The sequence below is a fragment of the Chiloscyllium plagiosum genome, chromosome 5, assembly GCF_004010195.1.
Source record: "Chiloscyllium plagiosum isolate BGI_BamShark_2017 chromosome 5, ASM401019v2, whole genome shotgun sequence".
Lineage (NCBI taxonomy): Eukaryota > Metazoa > Chordata > Chondrichthyes > Orectolobiformes > Hemiscylliidae > Chiloscyllium > Chiloscyllium plagiosum.
The window spans coordinates 26,615,008-26,640,211 of record NC_057714.1 but is presented as its reverse complement, the minus strand read 5'-3'; the positions used below and the strand labels follow the sequence as shown (position 1 = coordinate 26,640,211).

Below are 25,204 nucleotides of genomic sequence, written 5' to 3'. Positions count from 1 at the left end.
GGTACTGCAGTTTCCTCTCTTGCTTCCCACATAATCCTAGGATATATCCCGTCAGGCCCAGGGGTCTTGTCTATCCTCAAGTTGTTCAAAATGTCCAACACATTTTCCTTCCTAACAAGTATCTCCTCTAGCTTACCAGTCCGTTTCACACTCTCCTCTTCAACAATACGGTCCCTCTCATTCGTAAATACTGAAGAAAAGTACTCATTCAAGACCTCTCCTATCTCTTCCAATAGGATTACATGGATTATGTGCAAAGAGACTGGCAACTGTTGTAGAATCCGATTTCAGAAAATGTATAATTGATTGTATTAATCATTGCCTACGAATAGGGAAATTGCTCTAATTTATGTTGGGATATATCTATAATCATTATCGTTAACTTCCAACAGTCCCTGTAAGTCTTACCTGGCTTAATACATGGTATGGGCCTATTGTGAGTCTCATGGTAGTCATAAAATGTCAATGGAATAAAAGGAAAAAAAGTATCGTGAAGTCAAAAAGAGGCTTTTATAGACCAAGAAGAAATGAGATACATGAGGAACAAGAACAACTGTAAGTAACATTAGGCAGCTGGAAAAAGAATGTCCGAGTCACTTAACAAGTTCAACTAGCAGGGCTTGGGAAAACAACAACATTGAAAAATACTTCCAGCAGCATCATGTTAAACCACTGTTTATGCTAATACCAATATATCATAACCCTTATATACTTATCATACCAGTACAAGAATATACTGCTTTGAATTTTCTACTTCACATTATTTATCAACAAAATGTACCCATAGATCTAAACTGACAATTGTTTCCATATCCATTCACTATCACCCTCTCATGTCATGGCCTCGAAGTTCATGTGTTCAACACAATTCCCAGCCTCAGGGCTAAGGTAATACAAATGTGGTTGAGTATTGACCTTACCTGCAGCAATATCCCTTTGTAAAATGTCACCTACAGGGAGTTATTTTGGTTTAATCTGTTTTGAGGTGAGTTACTTTAACAACCAGCAGACTTTGTACATCAGTAAGCTAGTGTCACTGCCACTTAATCACAAGTTAAAAATTCAAGTCCCACTCAAAGACTTGTTGGCTGTGGAAGGAGTGTTTATGACATGGTTCAACAATTGATAATCAGCTTGCTAATCCTTCCAACTATTCCCCAAAGGAGAGAATAAAAAAATGTAAAACAGCATACAAATAAACTCTAAGGAGACATAAACATATAATTCAGTAAAACGAAAGTCTCCCTGTTAATGACTATAGATATTACAACGAGTGAAAACACTCATGTTGCCTTTTTTTTGGTTTCTTTTTGAAGATTAGTTGATTATGTAACATTTCTTTTACCTGGTGAAAAATAGCTGTCTTTTTCTCAGGATCAACCTGTTTGAATTGGATTTCATCATCACTGTCTGGAGGTTCCTGTTTCACCTGCACAATGTCTGGCTGTTGTTCTGTTATTGACCTTACATAGGTACCATTGCTGTTGCTCTTGTAGCTACCACAGGGAGGCCCCTCAACCTCCTGTACCGCCTGCTGCTCACAGAGTTCTTGTTCTGTCTCCTCAGGGTGGCTTTCAGGCTGCTGAAGCTGCTCATGTGGTTTGCAAAGTGTCTGTAACAAAACAAACCGTTTTTTAAAAAGAAGTAATTTGATCAACAACATTTCATTTGTATTGCAACATAAGCAAAGGATTTTTTGATATTTTTTAAACATCCATAGATGGTAAGTGAAAATGCTATATGATGTATTTTAGGAATTTGGAATCCCAGAGCAATGCTATGTCTATCAGTCACGAGCAGGGGGAATTCATTTGGTTATGGACATCAATGGGCCCGTGAGACTTTATGACCATTCATATTAAGAACACAAAACCAGAGAATGATCACCCCATACCTAAATTTAAATTGGATAGTATGTAGTAGAGATTTTATAACAACAAAACAATTGTAATGTATTTTGCCAAAAGTGTTACATAAAGCACTCCAAAGCACATTATAGGAGCATTCGAAAACAAAACACAAAAGTACTCAGGAAGACACTGGTGCAGGTCTTTGCCACCATCCGAATGAATGAATGAATGAATTATGAACTGACTGAAATTGGCCAGGGAGTCAGGTCTTCCAAAGGTCAATTCCACACTTCCTGGGATACTACATAAAAAAAAGTTTCTGATTCTGAGTTACTTTGGATATTTCCAAATTACTTCCATAGATAGTTACCCTTATCCTCTCTCTTTTTTTAAAAGAGATGCTCCTTAAAACCTACCTTTTTGACAAAGCTTCGGGAGGTCTGCTGCTTGTGAGTCATATTACAGGTTACTTTATAAACTCCACTGAAGTGCCCAGAGACATTTGTTTACCTTAGAACAGCATATAAACATCATTTTTTGTCAAATAATCATATTTCTAAAAATGAGTTTGAAATGTTTATGAGTTCCACAGTAAAGAAGATATGAAATTTGACCCTGTCACTTTATTTATACCATTTGATCAAATGTAAGTTATTAGACTTCCAGAAAACTCCTTTGGTTTCACACACAAAGAGTGAGGTTTACTATATAAGCCCACAACAATTTCCATTTTTCATGTACAACTGTTTCAACTCAGGAAATTAAAATGGACATAATTTACAGAGCTCTCTAAGCTACAGTAGTTTCAGAGAGAGAGTGAAGGAATGTAACTAAATGAGCCACTGAAGGACTGCATAGTCTCAGTCAAAAGCACATCAAAGAAAGTAATACCTGCCTGTCTCAGCAGGTGGGAGACATATCCTACTCTCTGGCCCAAGAACACAGAGCTTGTGAAAGTGTCATGGAGGGAGTAACTTTTTCATGTCAGTATCAATGAGTAGTTCAACACATCTTTTAAAATCCTAACCCTCCTGTAAAAATCAAACTGTAATGCAAACAAGCAGCAACTCAGAAGAGTGGTGTGCAAATCTATCGTCCATCAGTAAGAACAAGGAAGGGTGAGTGAAACAAATAATATAATTAATAATATTTAAAGCCCTGCAGAAGTCATTGAATTTATTCAGTGATTAGTTGAGCCATAAGGGACAGGTGGGTCTCTTAGTCAACGGCCAGACTGTAATGAATGACTAGTCAGCAACAATAATTTGCATTTTAAAATATATTTTAGTCAGGAAACATCCCATAATTATCCACATAATCTGTTAAATGCTGTTCCACACTAAAGAAGGGCATATCATGAAGGGTGACTAAAGCTTTAGTCAAAAGAAGGGCTTGAAGGAGGATATTGAGAAGGAGACACAGGCATCAAGTTTCCAAAGATTCAAGTTCCAATGACCTGAAGATTCAAATGATAAGGATGAAAGGAGATTGGGATACACAGCAAACCAGAATTAGAGTTTAAAATCTTGGACCACTTGGAAGGAGCATACAGAAAATGTGAAAGATTTAGACTATGAAGGCATTTGTAGAAAAGGATGAGAATGTCAGGTTTGGGATGTTGGTAAGTTCAGGTCTAATGCAGATCTGCAAGCACAAGGAAAACCAACTTGAAGGCAGGACTTTGTGCGAATTTGGATGCAGAGAATTGAACTGTGAAGTCTGGAAATAAAAAAGAAATGACAAAGGCATGGATGATGATTTCAGCATCAAAGGGGTAAGAGCAGAGGCCTAGAGGGATTATGTTTTATAGTTGGAAGTTGCTGGGATTTGTGATGGAGATGTTATAGGGATACAAGTTCAGTGCAAGATCAAACAATTCTATGAGATTGCAAACAGGGTAATTTGGTCTATGAAAGTGAGCAGAGAGTATGATGAAGTTATTAACAGGTAAAAGAGGAGAGCAGAGGTTGTAGGGGGAGTGGCAAACTGACAATGACTTTCATCTTCTCAATGTTTAACAGTAGAGAATCACTGTTTTCACCATATAGGTTTTGTATTACATTCTTGCTCCAAACAACATAATTATAGCTCTTTACTTGACAAACGAATGGAACTGAAGACAGACAAGTCATCAGGACTTAATTGGTTACATCCGAAGAGTTTACAGTAGAGTAATTGGTCAATGTATTCTAGGACGTACTGCACTGTGGTAGAGTTCTAGTAGAGTGGAAAACCACTAAGGTGAAACCCTTGTTCAAGAAGGGAGGGAGACAGAAAGCAAGGATCTACAGGCCATTTAGTCTAACATCTGTGATTGGGAAAATACTAGAGTCCATTACTAAGGAAGTATTAGTGGGACATTTAGAAAAGCTTAACACAATGAAGTGTTTTGAGGGAAAGGAAGTAATATTTGAAAAATCTGCTAGAGCGGTTTGAGGATATAACAAGCAGAGTTGTTAAAGGGGAACTGTAGATTTCCAGAAGACATTTAATAAGGTGTCACATAAAAAGTTATCGCCCAAGACAGGAGTTCATGGTACTGAGGATAATGCATTTGCAGGGTTAACATGCAGTAGACAGAGAATTTGGATGAATGGATATTTCAGATTGGAAAGATGCAACTAATGGAATGCCACAAAGATTAGGGAAAAGTGAGTACTGCAGATGCTGGAGATCAGAGCCAAGAGAATGGTGCTGGAAAAGCACAGCAGGTCAGGCAACATCCGAGGTGCAAAAGAATCGATGTTTCAGGCAAGAGCCCTTCATCAGGTCTGAGGTTGGGAGCCAAGGGATAAATGGGAGAGGAGTGGGGCTGGAGGGAAGGTAGCTGAGAGTGTGAAAGGTGAATGGAGGTGGGGGTAATGGTGATAGGGCAGAGAGGAGGATGGAGCGGATAGATGGGAAGGAAGTTGGACAGGTCGGTCAGGTCATGAGAGTGGTGCCAAGTTGGGAGGTTGGATCTGGGATAAGGTGGGGGGGAGGAGAAATGAGGAAACTGGTGAAATCCACATTGATGCCATGGGGTTGGAGGGTCCCAAGGCAGAAGATGAGGCATTCTTGCTCCACGCATCGGGAGGTTAGGGTTTGGCAATGGAGGAGGCCCAGCACCTGCATGTCCTTAGTGGAGTGGGAGGGGGAGTTGAAGTGTTCGGCCATGGGGCGGTGGGGTTGGTTAGTGCAGGGGTGTCCTGGAGATGTTCTCTGAAGCATTCTGCAATTAGGCATCCTGTCTCCCCACTGTAGAGGAGACCGCATCGGGAGCAATGGATACAGCAAATGACATAAAGGTGAGGACCAGGGGCGTTCTGTTCTTGGAGGGGTAGGGTGCGAGGGCAGAGGTGGGGGAAGTGGATGAGATACACTGAAGGGCATCATTGCCCACGTGGGAGCAGTAATCGCTTTCTTTGAATAAGCCATCTGGTGTGTTCTGTTGTGGAACTGGTCCTCCTGGGAGCAGAATAACGGAGGCAGAGGAATTGGGAATAAGGGATAGGGTTTTTACAGGAGGCAGGGTGGGAGGAGGTGTAGTCCAGGTAGCTGTGGGAGTCCGTGGGTTTGTAGAAGTTGTCTGTGGGAGCACAAGGAGGTTGAACAGTTCATCAACTTCACCAACACATTCCATCCTGACCTTAAGTTCATCTGGATAATCTCGGACACCTCCCTCCCCTTTCTGGAACTTTCCATCTCCACCAACAGTGACTGACTCAACACAGACATCTTCTAGAAACCCACCGACTCCCACAGCTACATGGACTACACCTCCTCCCACCCTGCCTCCTGAAAAAATTCCATCCCTTATTCTCAATTCCTCTACCTCCGCCTTATCTGTTCCCAGGAGGACCAGTTCCACCACAGAACACACCAGATGGTCTCCTTCTTCAAAGACCGTGATTTCCCCTCCCACATGGTCAATGATGCCCTCTAGCGCATCTCATCCACTTCCCACACCTCCGTCTTTGCACTCCACCCCTCCAACCATAACTAGGACAGATACCCCTGGTCCTCACATTCCACCCCACCAACCTCTGTATACATTACATCATCCTCTACCATTACTGCCACCTACAAATGGACCCCACACTAGAGATATATTTCTCTCCCCACCCCATCTGCTTTCCATAAAGACCATTCCCTCTATGACTCTCTTGTCAGGTCCATGCACACACCGCCTCCCACCCAAATCATCCCACCCTCCCCTCCCGGCACCTTCACCTGCTACCACAGGAATTGCAAAATCTGTGCATACACTTCCTCCCTCACCTCTGTCCTAAGCCCCAAAGGAGCCTTCCAATCCATCAGAGTTTTACCTGTACTTCCATACATGTCATTTCCTGTATCCATTGCTCCCGATACGGTATCCTCTACATTGGGGAAACAGGACGCCTAATTGCAGAACGCTTCACAGAACACATCCGGGACACCCGCACCAACCAACGCCACTGTCTTGGGCCTCCACAATTGCCAAACCCTAACCATCCGCCGCCTGGAGCAAGAACGCCTCATCTTCCACCTCGGGACCCTCCAATCTCAGGGCATCAATGTGGATTTCACCAGTTTCCTCATTTCCCCTCTCCTCACCTTATCTTAGATCCAGCCTTCCAACTCGGCACTGTCCTCATGACCTGTCCTACCTGCCCATTTTTCTTCACACCTATCCTCTCCACATTCCTCTCTGACCTATCACCATTATCCACACCTCCATTCCCCTTTCACACTCTCAGCTACCTTCCCTCCAGCCCCACTTGCCAAAACGTCGATCCTCCTGCTCCTTGAATGCTGCCTGGCTTGCTGTGCTTTTCCAGCAATGCACACTTGCCAAAAAGATTAGTCCTAGGGCCTGAAAAATTTACGATCTATATTAATGAGTTGGAGGAGGGGCCAGGCTGTAACGTACCCAGGTTTGTTGATGATACAAAAATAGATGAGGACAGAAGGAATCCACAATGGGATACAGATAGGTTGAATGTGTGGGTAAAAAAGCTTGGCAGATGGAATGCAATATTAGAAAATATGAGTGACTTTGGTAAGAAGAATCAAAAGGCACACTATTATTAAATGTTAAAAATCACACAACACCAGGTTATAGGCCAACAGGTTTAATTGAAAGCTCTAGCTTTCAGAGTGCTACACCACAGCAACCTGATGACGGAGCAGTGCTTCAGAAGCTAGTGCTTCCAAATATAACCTGGTGTTGTGTGATTTTTAACTTTGTACACCCTAGTCCAACACTGGTATCTCCAGATCATTATTATTAAATGGTGAGAGACTCCAAAACAGTGCAGCACAGAGGGGTTTGGGTGTTCTTGTGTAGAAAAAAACATAAAATTAGCATATAATTGAGAAGTCAAATCAAGTTTAATTAGTGATATCTTGTTAGAACTGTGCAGGATGTTGCTGATATGACACTGGAGTACTGAGTACAGATTTGGAACTGGATTGAAGGAAGGTATATTGGAGGCAGTTCAAAAGAGACTCTCTAGGTTGGCTCTTGGGATGAAGCTATTGACTTATCAAGAATAGTTAAACATTTATTTATTCATGAGAATTCTGAATAATGAGGGATGGTCTTGCTGAAACATACAGGATTCTGAGGGGTCTTGACAGAGTAGATGCAACTAGGGACATGGTTACAGAATAAGGAGATACTTATTTACCATGGAGATGTGAAGGAATTTCTTCTCTTGGAGGGTAGTGAATGTCTGGAATTATCTACCCAAAAGAGTTGTGGATGCTAGATTGCTGAAAATATTTAGGGGAGATAGATGTTTGAAAAATCAAACAGTTGAGGGCAATAGGAGTGGCCATGAAAGTATAATTGTGACTTTGGCTAGATCAGGTATGATCTTTTGCAGTGGCAGGGCAGGCTTGAGGAGCTGAGCAGCCTACTCCTGTTCTTATTTCTATACCATTATGTTTGTTGCTGTGACCTGACCCAATATTGACATTTTAGAGAAAGAGTTTGTCACTTATCCATACACCCTAAACCTCATTGTATACGATAATAAACAACTGAGGGAGATTCACAGCAGTCAAAATTGTCTACAACAAATTAAATGTAATTCTGATGAGAGGACATTGAAAAAAACATTGGCTGAAATTTAATTGTCATGGTTGGTGGGCCCATCCATTGACTGGAGAGCAGGTTGAAACCCATCATAGCCAACATTGGCAGCGCCAATGCTGTTGAAGACCAAGTGGGTAAGGTGCTGATAGTTGTCAAGATTACAGAGACTTGCACTGTAATCCAGGAACTGTCAGTACTTCAGTAGGTCAGAAGGAAAAGATTGGTGGAGCCTCAGATCACAAATAGTATGTGCTCACCAGGGTGATTCAGTCAGTCTCCAACAAGTGGAGGAATTGTCATTGAGTCATCCAGTCATACAACATGGAAACAGACCCTTTAATCCAACTAGTCCATGTCGACCATGTTCCCAAACTAAACCAGTCTCACCTGTCTGTGTTAGGCCCATATCCCTCCAAATCTTCCCTATTCATGTAATTCTCCAAATATCTTTTAATTGGGGGTTGTAACTGTACCTGCATCTACCACTTCTTCTGGCTGTTCAATCCACACATTTTTCTCTGCGTAAAAAAACATTGCCCCCATGTCCTTTTTAAAACCTTTTCCTCTCACCTTAAAAACATGCCCCCTAGTTTGGGACTCACCTACCCTTGGGAGAAGATCCTTTTTATTCACCTTATCTTTAGCCCTCGTGATCGTCTTTTCATAAGGGTAGACTTTGCTGCAGGTGGGTTTCTTCATTGGTCACAGTGTGAACAAACAAGAGAGACCACCCTGCCAGGCCTAACTTTAAGTTAGTGAGTACTCCAGATGCTGGAGAAGTCAGTCAATAAAGTGTGGCATTGGAAAAAGCACAGCAGGTCAGGAAGCATCTGAGAAGCAAGAAAGTCGATGTTTTCATCTTAACCATTCAACAGGAACCTTGAGCCAGACCACAAGCAAAACCTTCCCCTCCCTTCTGCTTCAGAATGAGTTGAGGCTCTTAAGTAGGCATTAAGAGGTAGTTTAAGAACCTCCATCCTCCATTGTTGGACTGAAATAGGAGCAATTGGGAAGGTGATGTGTGCCACTCCATTATTTGACCAACTTCTGCCTCCCAATGACTCCCACGTTGTAGATGTGGCATTAAATTATAACCATTAACTTTTAGAAGTTTGTAAACTGTTTTTCCTTCTCAATGCTGACAGACTGGCTGAGCATTTTTAATGCTTGAGTAAAGAAGGATATGTTCAGTGGTTTTCCATATTTGTGCATCTTTTAAATGTCAATTCCTACTCATTGTTGATAAAAGAAAAGCACTGACCTTGGTCAATTGTACCTGCTGCTGGTATTGCTTCTGCTTTTCCAGGAACTGTTGGTGTTGCTGCTGAACTAGCAACTGTGCCAGAGCCTGTGTGTTTTGTGGGAGTGGTGCAGAATGTGTCCGATTAAGTGGTCTGTGGCGTGGCAACTTGTTTGACGCCCTGGGAGTTGGTGATAACGTCTCCCCCACTATTGCCAGTGGAGAATGAGCATGAAGAGGAGCCACACCTAAAATATAATACAATGATTTTGTTAACAGTTTCCGGAGTATGATATTTTACAATGTCATATTCTTCCATATTGGGGAATAATTTCCACATTGGTAATCCATGAGAACTGAATTTGATTCAAAGTTTAAAACGCATGATTTATGTATAAATCATCTCAATTCACAACAGGCAATGGAAATATTTTCATAACCAAATTTCCCTAGGATTTGCCAATTCCCCAGATCCGAAGGTCAAGACAAAACAGATTGTGAAGACTCACACTTCAGTTTATTCCTCTTGGTAAATAGCTTTGAGCTTCTCAGTGCATCCAAGTCGTGCACATCCAGGACTGAATAAACATGAGATGCTTTGACCAAATCCATTACAGACACATGGAACTCCAAAGATCACTCTGATGTCTGGCTCCTGCAGGTCATGGGTTCAATTCCTGCACTAACTGGGGTTACCATGAAGGACTCTCCTTCTCAACCTCTCCGCTCGCCTGAGGCGTGGTAACCCTCAGGTTAAATCACTATACAGGTCATTAATAACACGAAGAGGGGGAGGGGTGTCTCAACTCCCGATGAATCCCTTCTCCTCCATTCTACACGTTCTGCCAGCATTGCACCAGGCTTCTGAAGAAGGCTATCTGACTGACCACATAGCTGTCTTTTGCAGTAATTGTCCCTACTGTCATACCAATAAACCTGCTGAGGCTCCAATGACCTGTAATATTGCAGTCCCTTGGATCCTTAAAGACATAAACTTCCTGTTAATTGCTTACTTTGGGAAAATAAAACCATCATTCCCATGAGTTGGCATCCACCACTAATAAATTGTGACCCCTACATCATGATGGAGTTGTGACCCAATGTCACCCCACGGGATTTTTTATGAACACATCCTTTTGCAACTTTGGAACTGTAAAATAAATGGCCTCTCTCTCTCCTTAAATCTTCTTACAAAAATGAATACACTGTAATTGTATACTCTCAAGAACACAATTAGTTTTATTAGATATGATTGACTTTAACAAATCCACTCTAGCTTTCGGTCCTACGCTACGTTTTTGCAAATGACAAACCATTTTGTTTCAGAGTCATATCTCCATCAGATTCTTCACAACTATAATAAGGCTGACTGGTCTATCATTGCTGAAAACAAAAACGCTGGAGATCACAGTGGGTCAGGTGGCATTCATGGAGTCAGAGCAAGTTAATGTTTTGAGTCTGCATGACTCTTCATGAGAGCTGATGTGAAGTTTGGAGAGGGCAGCATTTACACTGTAGTTAGTGGGAGGAAGGTAGAGTGTAGAGTGCTGCGTGAGAAAGGATGCTGATAGCTCAGATTAGGTGATTGGAATGTGAGAAGGGCAGAACAATGGTGTGTCTAACTGCCAAACTGGAAAGAACAGACAGTCCCGCTTGGGTGGGGGGAGGGGAGAGAGGACATGGTGACAGTGAATGTAACAAGCAAAGCTTAAAGAATGGGAAGGAGTGGGTTCATAATTTGAAGTTAATATTGAGCCCAGGGGGCTGTAAAGTGCCTGGTTTGAAGGTGGGATGTTGCTCCTTCAGATTTTGCTGTGATTCAGTGAAAAACTGCAGCATGCTAAGGACAGACAAGTGGGCTCGCGAGCAGGACCAGTATTAAAATGACTGGCCACAAGAAGGTCAGGGTCAAGCTTGCACACAGAGTAGGAGTGTTCTGCAAGGTGTTCACCAGTCTACGTTTGGTTTCTCCAATGAAGAGTAGGCCACGCTAGGTGCAGCAAATACAATACACAAGATTGAAGGAGGTACAGGTGAAATGCTGCTCCACCAGGAAAGACTGTTTAGGTCCTTGGACAGTGAGCAGGGATGAGATGAAGGGGCAGGTGTTGCACCTTACATGAGAAGGTGCCATGGTGAGGTGGGGTGGTGTTGGTGGTCATGGAATGTTCTAGGATGTCCCGGAGGGAACAATCCCTGAAAACTGCAGACAGGGGAGTGAGGGGAAGATGCATTGAATGGTGGCGTTCTGCTGGAGTTGTCTGAAATGGTGGAGGATGGCTTTTTGACTGCGGAGGCTGGTAGGATGAAAAGTGATAACCAAGGGAAACTGATCACGCTGCTGTGAGTGATGGGAAAGGGCAAGGGTAGAAGCATGGGTGATAGATTGGATGTGATTGAGAGCCCTGTCAACCACAGTGTGTAGGAGGCTACAGTTATGGAAGAGGAAAACCATATCAGCAAACGGACACAAAGTAGACAAAGAAACTGGGAGAATGGGATGGAATCCTTGCAGGACGTTTAGTGAAGGTAGCTATGGGAGTCAGTGGCTTTGTGGTAGGTGGCAGTGGACAATTTATTCCCCAAAATGTAGACAGAGAGATCAAGGAAAGGAAGAGAAGAGTCAGAAATGGACGACGTGAAAGTTATAGAGGGATGGAAATTGGAGGCAAAATGAACAAAGGTTTCAAGGTCCAGGAGGGAGCATGAAGTGAGACCAAAACAGTTGTTGATGTACTGAACAAAGAGTTGTGGGAGAGCGCCAGTGTCAGACTGGAGCAAGGATTGTTTCACATAGCTCATAAAGAGGCAGGCATAACTGGGGCCGGTGCAGATGCCCATAGTCACTCCTTTGATTTGAATGAAAGGAGAAATTGTTCAGTGAGAGAACAAGTTCAGCTAAGTGGAGAAAAGTGGTGGTGGATGGGGATTGTTCAAGTCTCTGGTCAAGGATTGTTCCCTCCGGGACATCCTAGAACATTCCATGACCACCAACACGACTCCACCTCACCACAGCACCTTCTCATGTAAGGTGCAACACCTGCCCCTTCATCTTGTCTCTGCTCACCATCCAAGTCTTTCCTTGACCAGACGAGCTCTCAGGTCATCTGGTGGGGAAGGGAGGTATAGAGGAATTGGCCATCCATAGTGAACAGGGGACAGTTGGGGCCAGAGAACTGGAAATTGTCAATATGGCAGAGAGCATTTGCAATAATTTGCTCCTACCATCTCTGTCATTTCCAAGTTTATCACTATCCTCTTCACAGAACTATGGTTTAATATTTGAAATCCTCCAATCCCACAGCTCCACACTCAGTCCGAGGAGGATTGAAATATCATGGACAGGATCTCAAATACATCCAACCCTACTGAAGTCAGTAGCAAATGATGAGTCATACTCAGACATGCTGATTTTTCTACTCCTTTCTAACTAGTTTATTTAATCCAATTTCTCCACTGCCTCTTCTTTTAACTGTAACACAGATATCTTCATCTTTAGTGAATACTGATATAATGTACTCATTTAATACCTCACTTTTGTAGCTATGCACATATAATGTAAAGTCAATTTCAACTTAATGTAAAATATTTATTACCTGTGATCTTTATAAATTATTACACAAGGGATGAATGTGTAAGCAGGCTACACCAGTATTTAACATCCATCCCTAACTGTCCTGCAGAAGGTGGTCATAAGCTGTCGTCTTGAACTAAATCAGTCCTTAAGCTGTATGGACACTCACAGTGCTCAAAGGAAGGGAGTCCCAGCAGTTTCATCCAGTGATTGTGAAGGAACAGTGAGATAATCCCAAGTCAGGATGTGGTGTGGAGGGGAACCTACAGGTGGCAGTAATCCCATGTATTTGCTACCTTTAACCTTTTAGGTGGCAGTGGTCATTAATTTGGAAGGGTCTAGATTAGAATGGTGCTGAAAAAGCACAGCAGGTCAGGCAGCATCCGAGGAGCAGGAAAATCGACGTTTCAGGCAAAAGCCCTTCATCAGGAAGGTTTGGAAGGTGCTATTGAACAATTCTTAGCAGGTTGTTGCAGTGCATGTTAAAGACTGCACAGTGCTGCAGCTTTATATTAGGAATGGATGAAGAGTATGTTGAAAGTGGTAGGTGAGGTGCCTCAACTAGGCTGCTTTGTCCTGGATGGTATCAAGTCTCTTCAGTGTTGTTGGAACTATATCCATCCATGCAAGTGAAGAATATTCCAGCAAACACCTGACTTATGCCTTGCAGATGGTGGACAGGCTTTGAAAAGTCAGAAGATGAGTTACTCACCAGAGAATACCCAGACTCTGATGGCCACATTATTTGGATTACTGGTCCAGTTCAGTTTCCGGTCATGGTAATTCTCAAGAGATTGATAGTGGGGAATGCAGCAATTGCATTACTATTGAATCTCGACGGTCATTGATTGAATTCTCTCTTGTTGAAGACTGTCATTACTTATAATTTGTGTGGTGCAAATGACCCCACTGGAAAATGTGGAGCTGAGGGAGGCCATCTAAATATCATAAAATTCTCATGCATATCTTGAATGTTTATCCTCCCCTACGTTTCCTGGAAATTTGGCTTCTGGATTCCAGGTTCAGGAGCATCTCATGGAAACACAGGAAAATGGGCTACTCAATACTCCACAAGTCAGAAAGAAAATAATTTCTCTGACTGAATGCTTCGGGATCCTGCATTATTCTTGTTGAGGTATACATTGGCTCAAGATCTATATGATACCAACAGATCCCTGTTATGGTGTACTAGCCTCCACAATTACACTGATGATACCAGTATACAGTAATTATTCATTTAGGATGAAGTTGCTTCATCACATGGATTACTGATAGTGATGTTTGATGACCCTATCCTCACAGAAGCCATGTCATGTAGCCTGGACCCAGTTTATTGAGACACCAGCTATGTCTCAAGTCAATGGTCTTCCAGTAAAGTTACAGCAGGAGCTGTAATGGAACAGTAGAGGAATATTATTCAATCACTACTTTAGCTTCATCCTATTGCTTGTTGATAAACTTTAGATAAAACAGCTTAAGGAATGAAACTGGACAGACTACCCAGCATTGACTCAAACATTGGAGACAGCAACAGCAAACACAGCCTGTCAACTCTGCAAAGTTCTCCTTACTACCACCTAGGGACTTGGGAGTGTTGTGCCACAGAACAATCAAAAGCCTGGCATAGTCAGACATCCAGTGTCTTAACTTACAATGTCCCAGATACCACCATCACCATTCCTGGATCTGTTTTGTTTCACCAGCAGAGGTGACAACACAGTGGTGTACAGTCAGAATGATTACAATACTAGTGTTCAATATTGATTCTAGACCCACTGTGGTTTCATGGCATCAGGTCAAATATGGGCAAGGAAACTTCCTGCTGACTATGACATATTGTACTCTCCCTCAGCTGATGAATCAGTACTCCTCCATGTCAAACATCAAAGGAAGCATGGAAAGATGGCATGGCTTAGAATAGACTCTGGGTGGGAGATTTCAATGTTAATCACTAGGAATGGCTCAGCAGCATCACCATTGACTGAGCTGGTTAAGTCCTAAGGGACATAGCTGCGAGATTGTACGAGAGTTCACGAGGGCACCAGAAAAATCTACTTGAACTGGTTGTAGCTTGGTACCTGTAATAAATGCGTCCATTTCATTATTGATAGGACTCTTTGTGGAGCTGAAATCCCATTTTCATATTGAGCATATTCTCCATCATGTTGTGTGGCATGTAAATGGAATGGGTTTTGAGCAGATCGAGCAACTCAAAACTAAGCATTCATGAGACACTGTGGACCAGCAAGACAGCATAAGTATATTCGTCTGCAATCTGTAACATCATGGCCCAGCATGTTTCCCACGTTACCATTTCCATTAAGCTAGGAGATCAGCCCTGGTTCAATGAGGAAAAGCAGTGGGCTTGCCAGGAACAGCACCAGTTGTACCTAAAAATGAGCTGTCAACCTAAAGCTATAACATGCATGGTACTTATAAAACAACAGCAGAACCAGCATGTGATAAGCAGGATTAAGAATCATATCTAAGCTCTGTAATCCTCTTGTACACAGTCATGAATGGCATTGGACAATTGAGCATCTAGCAGATCAGGAGGCCTCACAATTATCAGCAACTCCAACAACGAGGGAATCCAGCACATCAGTGCAAAAGACAAAATTAAAGAATTTGCAACCATGTTCAGCTGGAAGTGCTGATTGGATGATCCATCTCAGCTTCCTCCAAAGGTCCACAGTGTCACAAATCTCAATCTTCAGTCAACTCAATTCCATCCATGGAAATTCAACAAAACAAAAATTTATCACCACATGTACTTTTATATGAAAAACACAGTGAAAGGGTTTATAAGTGGCACAGATATTAATGACACAAGTCACACATAGTAACAAAAAAAACAGGTAAAAATAAGACAAAGTTCAGTTCATCATAATTCAGATAACGGCTTCTGGGCTCAGGGAAATTTTAATGAGGCATGACAGATACTCTAAAGATGCAGCTGGGACAAGAATGCCATTCTGGAATAAGAACAAAGGCACTGGATACTGCCTAGGTTATGGATGCTGACAGCAATCCTTGCCTACTCCCGAGCCAAGCTCTTACAGTACAGCTACAGTGGTGGCAAATAGCCGTACATTCTGAAAAATTGCCCAGATACATTCTGACCACAAATTGCAGGATAAATTTAACCCAGCCAATAACTGCCCTCACTCATCAGATCATCAACAAAGTATGGAAGGGCTCATCAACAGTGCTGTCCTGCACTTGAAAAGAAATATTCTGCTCACCGACACCCAGTTTGAGTTCTGCCAGAGTCAGTCAGCTCATTACAGCATTGTTCCAGACATCAACAAAAGACTGAACTCCAGAGGGGATGTGACAGCATTGCTTAACAACAAGGCCAAGCAGATTGGGAGTCAATGTGAATCAGGGGGCTTGCTCTCTACTGGTAGCAGTCATACCCAGCACAAAGGAAGGTAGCTCTGGTGTTATTGGAGGTGAATCATCTCAATCTCAGGAGATCAGGAGGAGTTCCTCAGGGCAGTGTCCTAGGCTCAACTATCTTCAGCTACTTCATCAATGACCTTTTGTTCCATCATCACAGCAGGAGTGAGAATGTTCATGGTGATTGCATCATTTGTGAATTGTCAGATACTGAAGCAAATCATGTTCAAATGCAGCAGGTTCTGGGCAACATCCAGGCTTGGACTGATAAGTGGTATTTAAGATTCATGTCACAAAAGTTCCAGGCAATGACCATCCCTAACAAGAAATAATGTAACTATTGACCCTTGACAGACAAACACATGATAATTGTTGACTTCCTCACTATTAAGATCCTGGGTGTTGCCATTGACCAGAAATTGAACTGGACTAACCAAATAAATACTGTGGCAACAAATCAGAGGCTAAGAAATCTGTAGTGAGTATCTCATTCCTGTCTCCCTAAAGCCTGTTCATCATCTTTAATTAATTAGTCAGGACTGTATTAAAATATTCTCCCTACTTGTCTAGGTAACTGAAGCTCTAACAATATTCATGAAGCTTGACACCACTGAGGTTAAAGCAGCCCTCTTGATTGCCATCCTATCCACAGCCTTTATGTTGTCCACACCTTTTCACTAAGGGGTGAAAGTTGCACTCTAAGCCTGTTCAAGCTGCCCTCAGCAAATTATCATTGCAGGTCAGCCTTCCTTAGGCAACCAGCATTTCTACCAGTAGAGTGTGGGTATGTAAGAACTGGGGACACTCATATGCCCTCTCAACCATGTAAAATTCTATCCATTTTCTATCACTGCAATAGATCAGTTTTTGACATTTTGTTTCCAAGCAATTTTTGTCCTAAATGCAAATCTGGGAATTGTATGAGAAGTAATGTATGACATTCCAGCCTTGGATTGAGCATGGACAAAAGAGCTGTTTTCCAGAGGTGAGGTGAGAGTGACAGCCTTTGACATTAAGGCTGCATTTGACTGAGTGTGGCATCAAGGAGCTTTAGCAAAACTGGAATCAATCAGAGTCAGGGGTAAAACTCTCTGCTGGTGAGGGTTATTCCTGGCACAAAAGAAGATGGCTGTGGTTGTTGAAGCTCAATCATCTTAGCTCCAGCATATCTTAGAGTCATAGAGTTATAGAGATGTACAGCACAGAAACAGACCTTTCGGTCCAACCCATCCATGCTGACCAGCTATCTCAACCCAATCTAGTCCCACCTGCCAGCACCCGGCCCATATCCCACCAAACCCTTCCTATTCATATACCCTTCCAAATGCCTTTTAAATGTTGCAATTGTACTAGCCTCCACCACTTCCTCTGGCAGCTCAAGAGTTCCTCAGAAGGTATTGTCCTCGGCCCAATCATCCTCAGCTGCTTCATCAATGACCTCCCCTCTATCATAAAGTCAGAATAAGAATGTTTGCCGATGATTGCACAATGTCCAGCACCATTTGCAATGCCTCAGACACTGAAGCAGTGCATGTTCAACTGCAACAAGATCTGCACAATGGCTAGGCTTGGGTTGACAAGTAACATTCATGACCATCTCCAACAACAGACAATGTACCTCTTGACATTCAATGGCATCATCATTATTGTATTACCCATTTTCAAAGTCCTGGGGATTACCATTCAGCCCAAACTAAACTCTACTTATTATATAAATAAAGTGGCTACAAAAGCAGGTCAGAGGCGAGGGATATTGCAGGGACCAACTTATTTCATGACTCTCCAAAGCCTATCCATCATCTGCAAGGTGCAAGACAAGAGTGTGATGGATGAGTGCAGTTCCAACAACACTCAAGGAACTTGATACCATCCAGGACAAAGCTGCACACTTGATTGACATCACATCTGCAAATGTTCACTCCCTCCACCACAGTGCAATAGCAGCAATATGTATTATCTACAAGATGCACTACAGATATTCACCAAGGCTCCTTACTTCTATACCCACAACACTGCCATCTAAAAGGTCAAGGACAGAAAATACATACGAACACCACCACCTGCAAATTCCCTTCCAAGCCATTCACCATCCTGACTTGGAAATGTAGTGCAATTTCTTCACTGTCCTTTGATGAAAGTCCTTGAATTCTCTCCCTAATATTGTTGTGGGTCTACCTACAGCACATGGATTGCAGTAGCTCATGGCAGCAGCTCACCAACATTCTCCAAGGTAACTAAGGATGAGTAATAAATGCTAGCCCAGCCAACTACACCCATGTTTGACAAGGGAACAAAGAAAAGTTAAACTTAGTTTGTATCACAGACATTTTGTACACATGTGCCTTATTGTGTTCCTCTAGATGATTATGAGTCTCGCTGCATGTTCTGTAAAACATATCCCTAAGCCCAGATCATTTTTCAGATTCAACAATGAATTGTTGTGGCAGGTATATGTTAGCTGCCACTTGCCTGGGTGTATGTTTCTTATCTGCTTTTAGAGTGGGTGTTTTGTGTGTCAGTGAACATGCCTTCCTGTAATATTGTAACAAACAATGCTCACTAATTTTATCAAATCCCCTCTATTCTCTACTGACCATTTTTTTCTAATATTCAAACTGCACATAATGGTTCATTTCAGATTCAAAAATATGGTGCGCTACATTATTGGTAATTAAACCAGTTAAAGAAAATAGCTTTATGTGGTAAATAACTCATGTTCTCCATCCAGAAAGCAATAAAATGTAAACATGGTGAAATTAAAGTTGTCACTTGGTAAAGATATGCACAAATTGTTAAATGAAAGTCTGTCAGCCTCTCACTGTCATGCCTACTTTAGTCACAAGTACAGAATATTATAAATTAGACTCCGCTGTGAATTGCAAACAAATAGCTGGATCTGTACTGGCCCTTAGGCTTTCAGTGGTATTTTGCATGGCAAATTGTGCACAGTCAACCATCCTAAAGAATTATCTAAATGGCAACCAGCCATCTATCTCCCTAACTAATTGGATTGAGTAACTATTACTAAGCTTTGCAGTCTGAGCCAGAAGCATCATATGGAACAGTGAATTAAATGTCAAATTGGGTGCAGAAAATGAAAAAAAAGTGAGAGAAAGAAAGAAAGATTAGATACAGACAGAGAGTCAAAAGGACAGGGGAAAGAAAAGAACAAAATAAAATACTTTTGGAAAAAAGGATCTTGAATGATAATTAAGTGCTCAAGGAATGAGACTTCACATTTGGAAAATTAATATTTAATGCCAATAAGCTTGGTTGACAATAATCACAGATATCAATAGGAATTACACAGACAAGGCCTAACATTACCATATATGTAGTCCCTATCTATGAAGTATGTGCATGAACTTCATATCATTCAATGTATTTGAGCCCTGAGGCAGACAGTTTTTAGTGGTGCAGGGCATTTTACACAGCAACCATCAGGCTGTTAAGTTTAATTGCACTTGTGCAGTTGCAAGAGGTTGCTGTCCAATTTTAACATTTACAAACAAGTGAGCGTGTTAGCTTTACTATTATTTTAGTTGCAAAATCTAACCCTAGTTTTCCAATTATCTTGCTTTATCAGTTGAACTATGACAAGCTGTTTTGCAACTAATATCCAGAGTCAACATTTGCTGCTTTTAAAATGGACAATGTCATCTAAATGATAAATTAAAAGAAGGCAGATTCTGTTTGTCATGCTCCATAAAGATCGGCCACATGGTGGAATGATGCCTATGCCATTGCTATGAAGAAAGACATCAAAACCTACTCAACAAGAGGGGCATACTGTATCTGATTAATGAATTCCATAGCTGCTGCAAGATTATTACCATATTAAATACTTTTGGCAACCATTCCATGAAAGAAGTCAATCGCACGTTAGTGACTGACAATGTGCAAGTAAAAGAGCATTCCTATTCATTTCTTCTGACTGGTACTTTAAAGAAAATAATACTTTGATCTTGTATCCAGTGATGCCAAAACAAAAATTAAAAACTGATGTCAAATCTTTGTTTGAACTGGTATTTATAGACAGTTTTTTTCAGTTACTTTCAGATTTTTTTTAATGACAGCAATCACTTAAAGAAGTTGAGTCTGGATTAAACCAAACACAGCCCTGAGTGCTTAAAGCTGTTCTAAAAATGCTCAATGCCCCCATAACTTTGATTTGAGCAATGTGTTTATAGTAGAAGGGTATAAATGTACTGCAGAGATCCTGAAACTTCCGCTTCATGATTGAAGTGTTCTACTGAAATGACAGCTCAAAGATGTGCGGGCTGATTTCCAGACTCATATGTTTGAAGGAATTGGACCAGACATTTTCCTCTCCCTTTGCACAATACATTTTCAATGTAATTTTTTGATCAGGCTATATTTCAGTATAGTGGAATTCTTACCTGCTCTTAAAAACTTCAAATCATGGATTCAAATTACCTTCTGAATATCCCTGGCCTATTTCAAATTGTGAGGCAGACAAAGGGACAATATGAAAAGGCTGGGGAGGCCATGTCTTTATAACACCACAACATTTTACCAGCACAAAAGCTACTGGTGTGACTATCACTTAATGGTCACTTTATGTCTTTGTAGAAATTCTACCAGTGGACATTACTCTGATGGCTTCCCAGTGGCGTCAGACCTAGTTGATGGCAACCATACAATTCATCTGCTCTGACTGAGCCCTTGCAAATGCTGGGACATGTCTGGCTGGCCCCAGTTGCTTGAGGGCTCTTGCCCCTCAGATTCTCTCATCCTAGAGCTGCACCCTCAGCAATGGCCACCATTAGGGGTAGCACCACTGGGGCTATTGAATTCCATCACTCTGATTGGGCTGGCAGCTCTTGGGGTGGGGCTGTCACCTACAATTGGATGGTGACCCTAGTGACAGGTTGCTAATTGGCCACCACCAGCAACATTTTGCCTCCATGTCTCACAGTTGCCAGCTTGGAGTTAGTTCCCAGTTACAGCTCTGTAAAATTCAGCTGCTGCTGCTTTGAGATGTATATTGGGACATGCCAGGTAATAACTGAACAATGTTATAAGGGAGGTAAAATAAAACAATCAATTTCTGGTTTCAATCATCTGATTTTTAATACCTGAGTCCTTTTATGGATTAAAATGGTTTTAGAAAAGATATGCACAAATTGTTAAATGAAAGTCTGTCAGCCTCTCACTGTCATGAGACAAAAAATAGCTGCAGATGCTGGAATCCAAGGTAGACAAGGAAGAGACTGGAAGAGCACAGCAAGCCAGGCATCATCAGGAGTTGGAAAAGTCAGCGTTTTGGGTTACCCTTCTTCAGGGTTGTGGTGGGTAGGTGTAAGGAGAGCTTATATTACACCTACTCCCAGTCCTGAAGAAGGATTACACCCGAAATGTCGACTTCTCCACCTCGTGATGCTGCCTGGCTTGCTATGCTCTTCCAGCCTCTTGCTTGTCTCACTGTTATGAGTTCATAATTGAAGGAAATCCACTACAAATGGATCAGGAAAGCAAATAATAGAGTGCTGGTCACCAAGGGTTACTTTTTTTGGTTCTATTCCATTAAGTTAGCCATGAATGTAATATGAATATCAATATAATTAGATTTGTGTGACCACCTTAACCATTATCAAATGTTATAGTGAGAATGAAGTTTCAGCTAACTAGATGGATTTGGAGGGAAGAGTACATAGCAGAAGTGGTAAGTGTTTCTATATTTTGTCTATAGCTGGCAGGAAATCATGGCTATTAATTTGCTAAATTTCCCATCTCTGCTTCTTGTGGTTTTGGGCACTGGAGGGTTGGTGGGAGGGAGCATGTTGGAATGGAAAGTTAAGACGAGGATACAAAATGTTATTAGGACCACCATAGTGAACACTACAAGCTAGACTTCACTTGCAGGATTCACATTATAGTTTTCAACAAATTTATTTTTAAACAATGGTCTACACTTGAATCTTCCTGACTACAGGTTGCTTTCTTACACTTTGTGATATATTAAGAATTGAGACTGTGTATCCTGAACTGCCTATTACATGGTTGGCAAAAAATTCAAGATGCAGCCTGCGTCAGATGTGGCAATGCCCTATGATAAATACCCTGTAATCTAGCCAATGTCTTTATGTTGGACAAATATTTGTGGGCACTCATCCAAGTTATCTCTGAAGGCAGGAATGAGGTCAATTTAATCCTGCTTGGATTTTTCACCAGTAAAATGAAACTAGACACAAGTCCAATTGGAAATTGGAGCACAAGGTCTTGACAATAGCATTTTATGGCCAGACTGCAATTAAATTCAATGATCTTCTGGGAAGTGGTCTTTTCAAAGCTTCCAACAGTTTGTGTTACAAGATGCTTTGTGTACTCTCAGATGACTGCATCAACTGTTTGTATTCAATCAATCATTCTTCTGCTAGCCAACTCTGTAACTTTTCAATCACTGATACATACTGCTACTTCTGAGCATCAGTGATGGAGGGATGGAATGTTTGTGGATGCGGTGCCAATCAAGCAGGCTGCTTTGTTCTGCCTGGTATTAAACGTTTTCACGCAGAGGGAGGTGCGTGTATGCAATGAGCTGCCAGAGGCTGGAATAATTACAACATTTAAAAGACATCTGGATGGGTATATGAATAGGAATGGTATAGAGGGATATGAGCCAAATACTAGCAAGTGGGGCTAAGTTTATTTATGATATCTGGTCAGGATGGACAAGTTTGACTGAAGGGTCTGTTTCCATACTGTATATTCTATGACTCTAAGCTTCTTGAGTGTTGTTGGGCCTTTGAAATACCCACCCAGAGTACATCTGTGTCCTTATCACCCTCAGTGCTTCCTCCAAGTGCTGTTCTACATGGACGAGTATTGATTAATGTTTAGGACATTAGAGCACATTTGTACAGCAAAGAATGTGGGGACAGGTGAGTCAGGGTTCGACATGAGGTTTCTTCCTCATGTCTGACCTGATACCATGAGACTTTGTGGAGTCAGGAGACATGTTGAGGACTCCTCTACGTTAAGCTGATGCTTCCCAACTGTGTATCTCTGCCTGCCAGTGGACAAGACATACCTAATGACTCAGACATTGTCTGACAGGTGTGATTCTGTAACTATGACTATAGCAGACTGTTGCTTGACTAGTTTGTGCATCAGTTCTCACCAGCACCCAGATGTGACTAAACATGACTTTGTAAGGTTGACAGGGTTGTATTTGTGACATTGTCCTGTGTGATGCCTTAGTCAATGCTGGGTGATCCATTCAGTTTTAAGGCAGTTTACTTCCTTTAATGGATCACATGAGCTTTTATGACAATCTGCATTGGCTTACTGGTCATCATTAGACTTTTAATTCCAAATATGCCATGTTTGGTTTCAAATTCTATCTTAGCTTATTGCTTTGAGCAACTTTGCTGCTAGGCCATCACCTTCTCTAGGTTCTCCTAAATTGTTCATGGTGGGGTACTGTGCTCGTCCTTATAAGAGGTGTAATGAGTGATGCAAAGTCCAGAGGTGCTGTTTTCTTCTGCAATACTGAGTATTGTGGTTGATTCTTGAGGAATTCTTCAGAGAAACAGAATAAAAACTTCTGCTAGCTTAATTCAGCTCATTATAAGGTACTTCAGAGTAATTCATTACCAATCATGCTGTGCTATTGTAGCGTAACTTGCATATGTCAGTGGATGAATTATGGAATACTGGGAGAAAGAACAATAGGAAAGGTAAGAGGAAAACAAAGCTAGTAGGAAGCTATTGAATTCACTTGTCCACATGTTCTGTAAGATTTCTAGCCAGGAGTTATTCAAACAAATTTGTTTAAGAACATAAAGTTGCAGGCATGTTTCTTATTGCCTTGTCTTCACAGTTGCAGAGTTCATTGTGTTCCAGAACTCAATATCAGTTATAAAAAATGAGCTGCAATAATTTGTCATGCATGAGATTCTATGTTAAAGTTCGCTGTAAAAGTTTGCAAGTGATCGCAATCAGATTGTAACAGGGTGATAGGAATCTGAAGTCTCTTTTCTGGTGCTGTGGTAGCATCCCTACCCCCTGAATCACGGAGGCCTGGGTTTAAGTCCCACCTGCTCCAGAGGTGAGCAATAACATCCCTGAACAGATCGATTAGGAAAAATAGATTATGGGGAGGTAATGGTTTAGTGGCATTATCGCTACTAATCCAGAGACTCAGTTAACGTTCTGGAAATCTGGGTTCGAAACCACGTCAGATGGTGAAATTTAAATTCAATAAGGAATCTGGAATTAAGAGTCCAATGATGACCATGAAACCATTGCCAATTGTTGGAAAAACCCATCTGGTTCACTGATGCCATTTAGGGAAGGAAATCTGTCAGCCTACCTAAGCTGGCTGATATGTGACTTCATACCAACTGCAATGTGGTTGACTCTTAATTGCTCTATAGGTAATTAGGGATGGGCAATAAATCCCCACACCTCATGAGTGAATAAAAAATAATTAAAGGAACTGAGTTATTCATACTTTACTCAGATATATTGGGAAGAAATCTCCTTGTCTTAAATTGGCTGTTCATCAAACTTTTTTCTTGGTGGTTCCAATTTCCTGTGAATTTTGTACACTTGGCCGAAAGCTCAACATAAATATTTAATTAAGCTAAACTTGGAAGGTTTCCTGTCCATTGTGCAAACCATTGTTCGTAATGCTGGTTGAAATTAGCTCCTGCCACTTATGGGCTGTGAATGCAAAAGGTTTACATTATTCTCATTAGGTCAACTGTTGAGTGACACGTGGAAGTTGCAACTTGACCTTAAGACTGAGGCCTCTGTATCAATAACACTTTTGACACTGAGACAATCTGCTAGGTCATCAGGCAGGATACAGTTACATTTTAACACAGCATGACTCCCCATGGAGAGATGGTTAAGAAACTGTTCTTGATGAGTGCCACCAATGCTGATAAAATATCCTTCTTTTCTTTACCTATGGAATGAGATGCAGGTACCAAGTGTCCAACTTGGCAGATGAAATCATATTCCCAAACCCTGTCCACCTCTTTCTTGCCTGAGCCTGCAAACTCAAGCCGGTAGGATCCTTGACTTAATTTTGACAAGTTTCC

General features: G+C 41.6%; 1 protein-coding gene across 10 annotated transcripts in view; it reads right to left on the bottom strand.

Annotated features, from left to right (window-relative positions):
* LOC122549771 (histone deacetylase 9-like) overlaps positions 1-25,204 on the bottom strand; it is a 789,364-nt gene that overhangs the window by 262,395 nt on the left and 501,765 nt on the right. For all 10 annotated transcript variants that reach the window (XM_043689769.1, XM_043689771.1, XM_043689766.1 and 7 more), the window contains 2 exons: positions 9,176-9,402; positions 1,346-1,612 (listed from right to left, as the gene is read on the bottom strand). In XM_043689769.1, the coding sequence (XP_043545704.1) occupies positions 1,346-1,612; positions 9,176-9,402 (494 nt within the window). The remainder of the gene's footprint in view (positions 1-1,345; positions 1,613-9,175; positions 9,403-25,204) is intronic.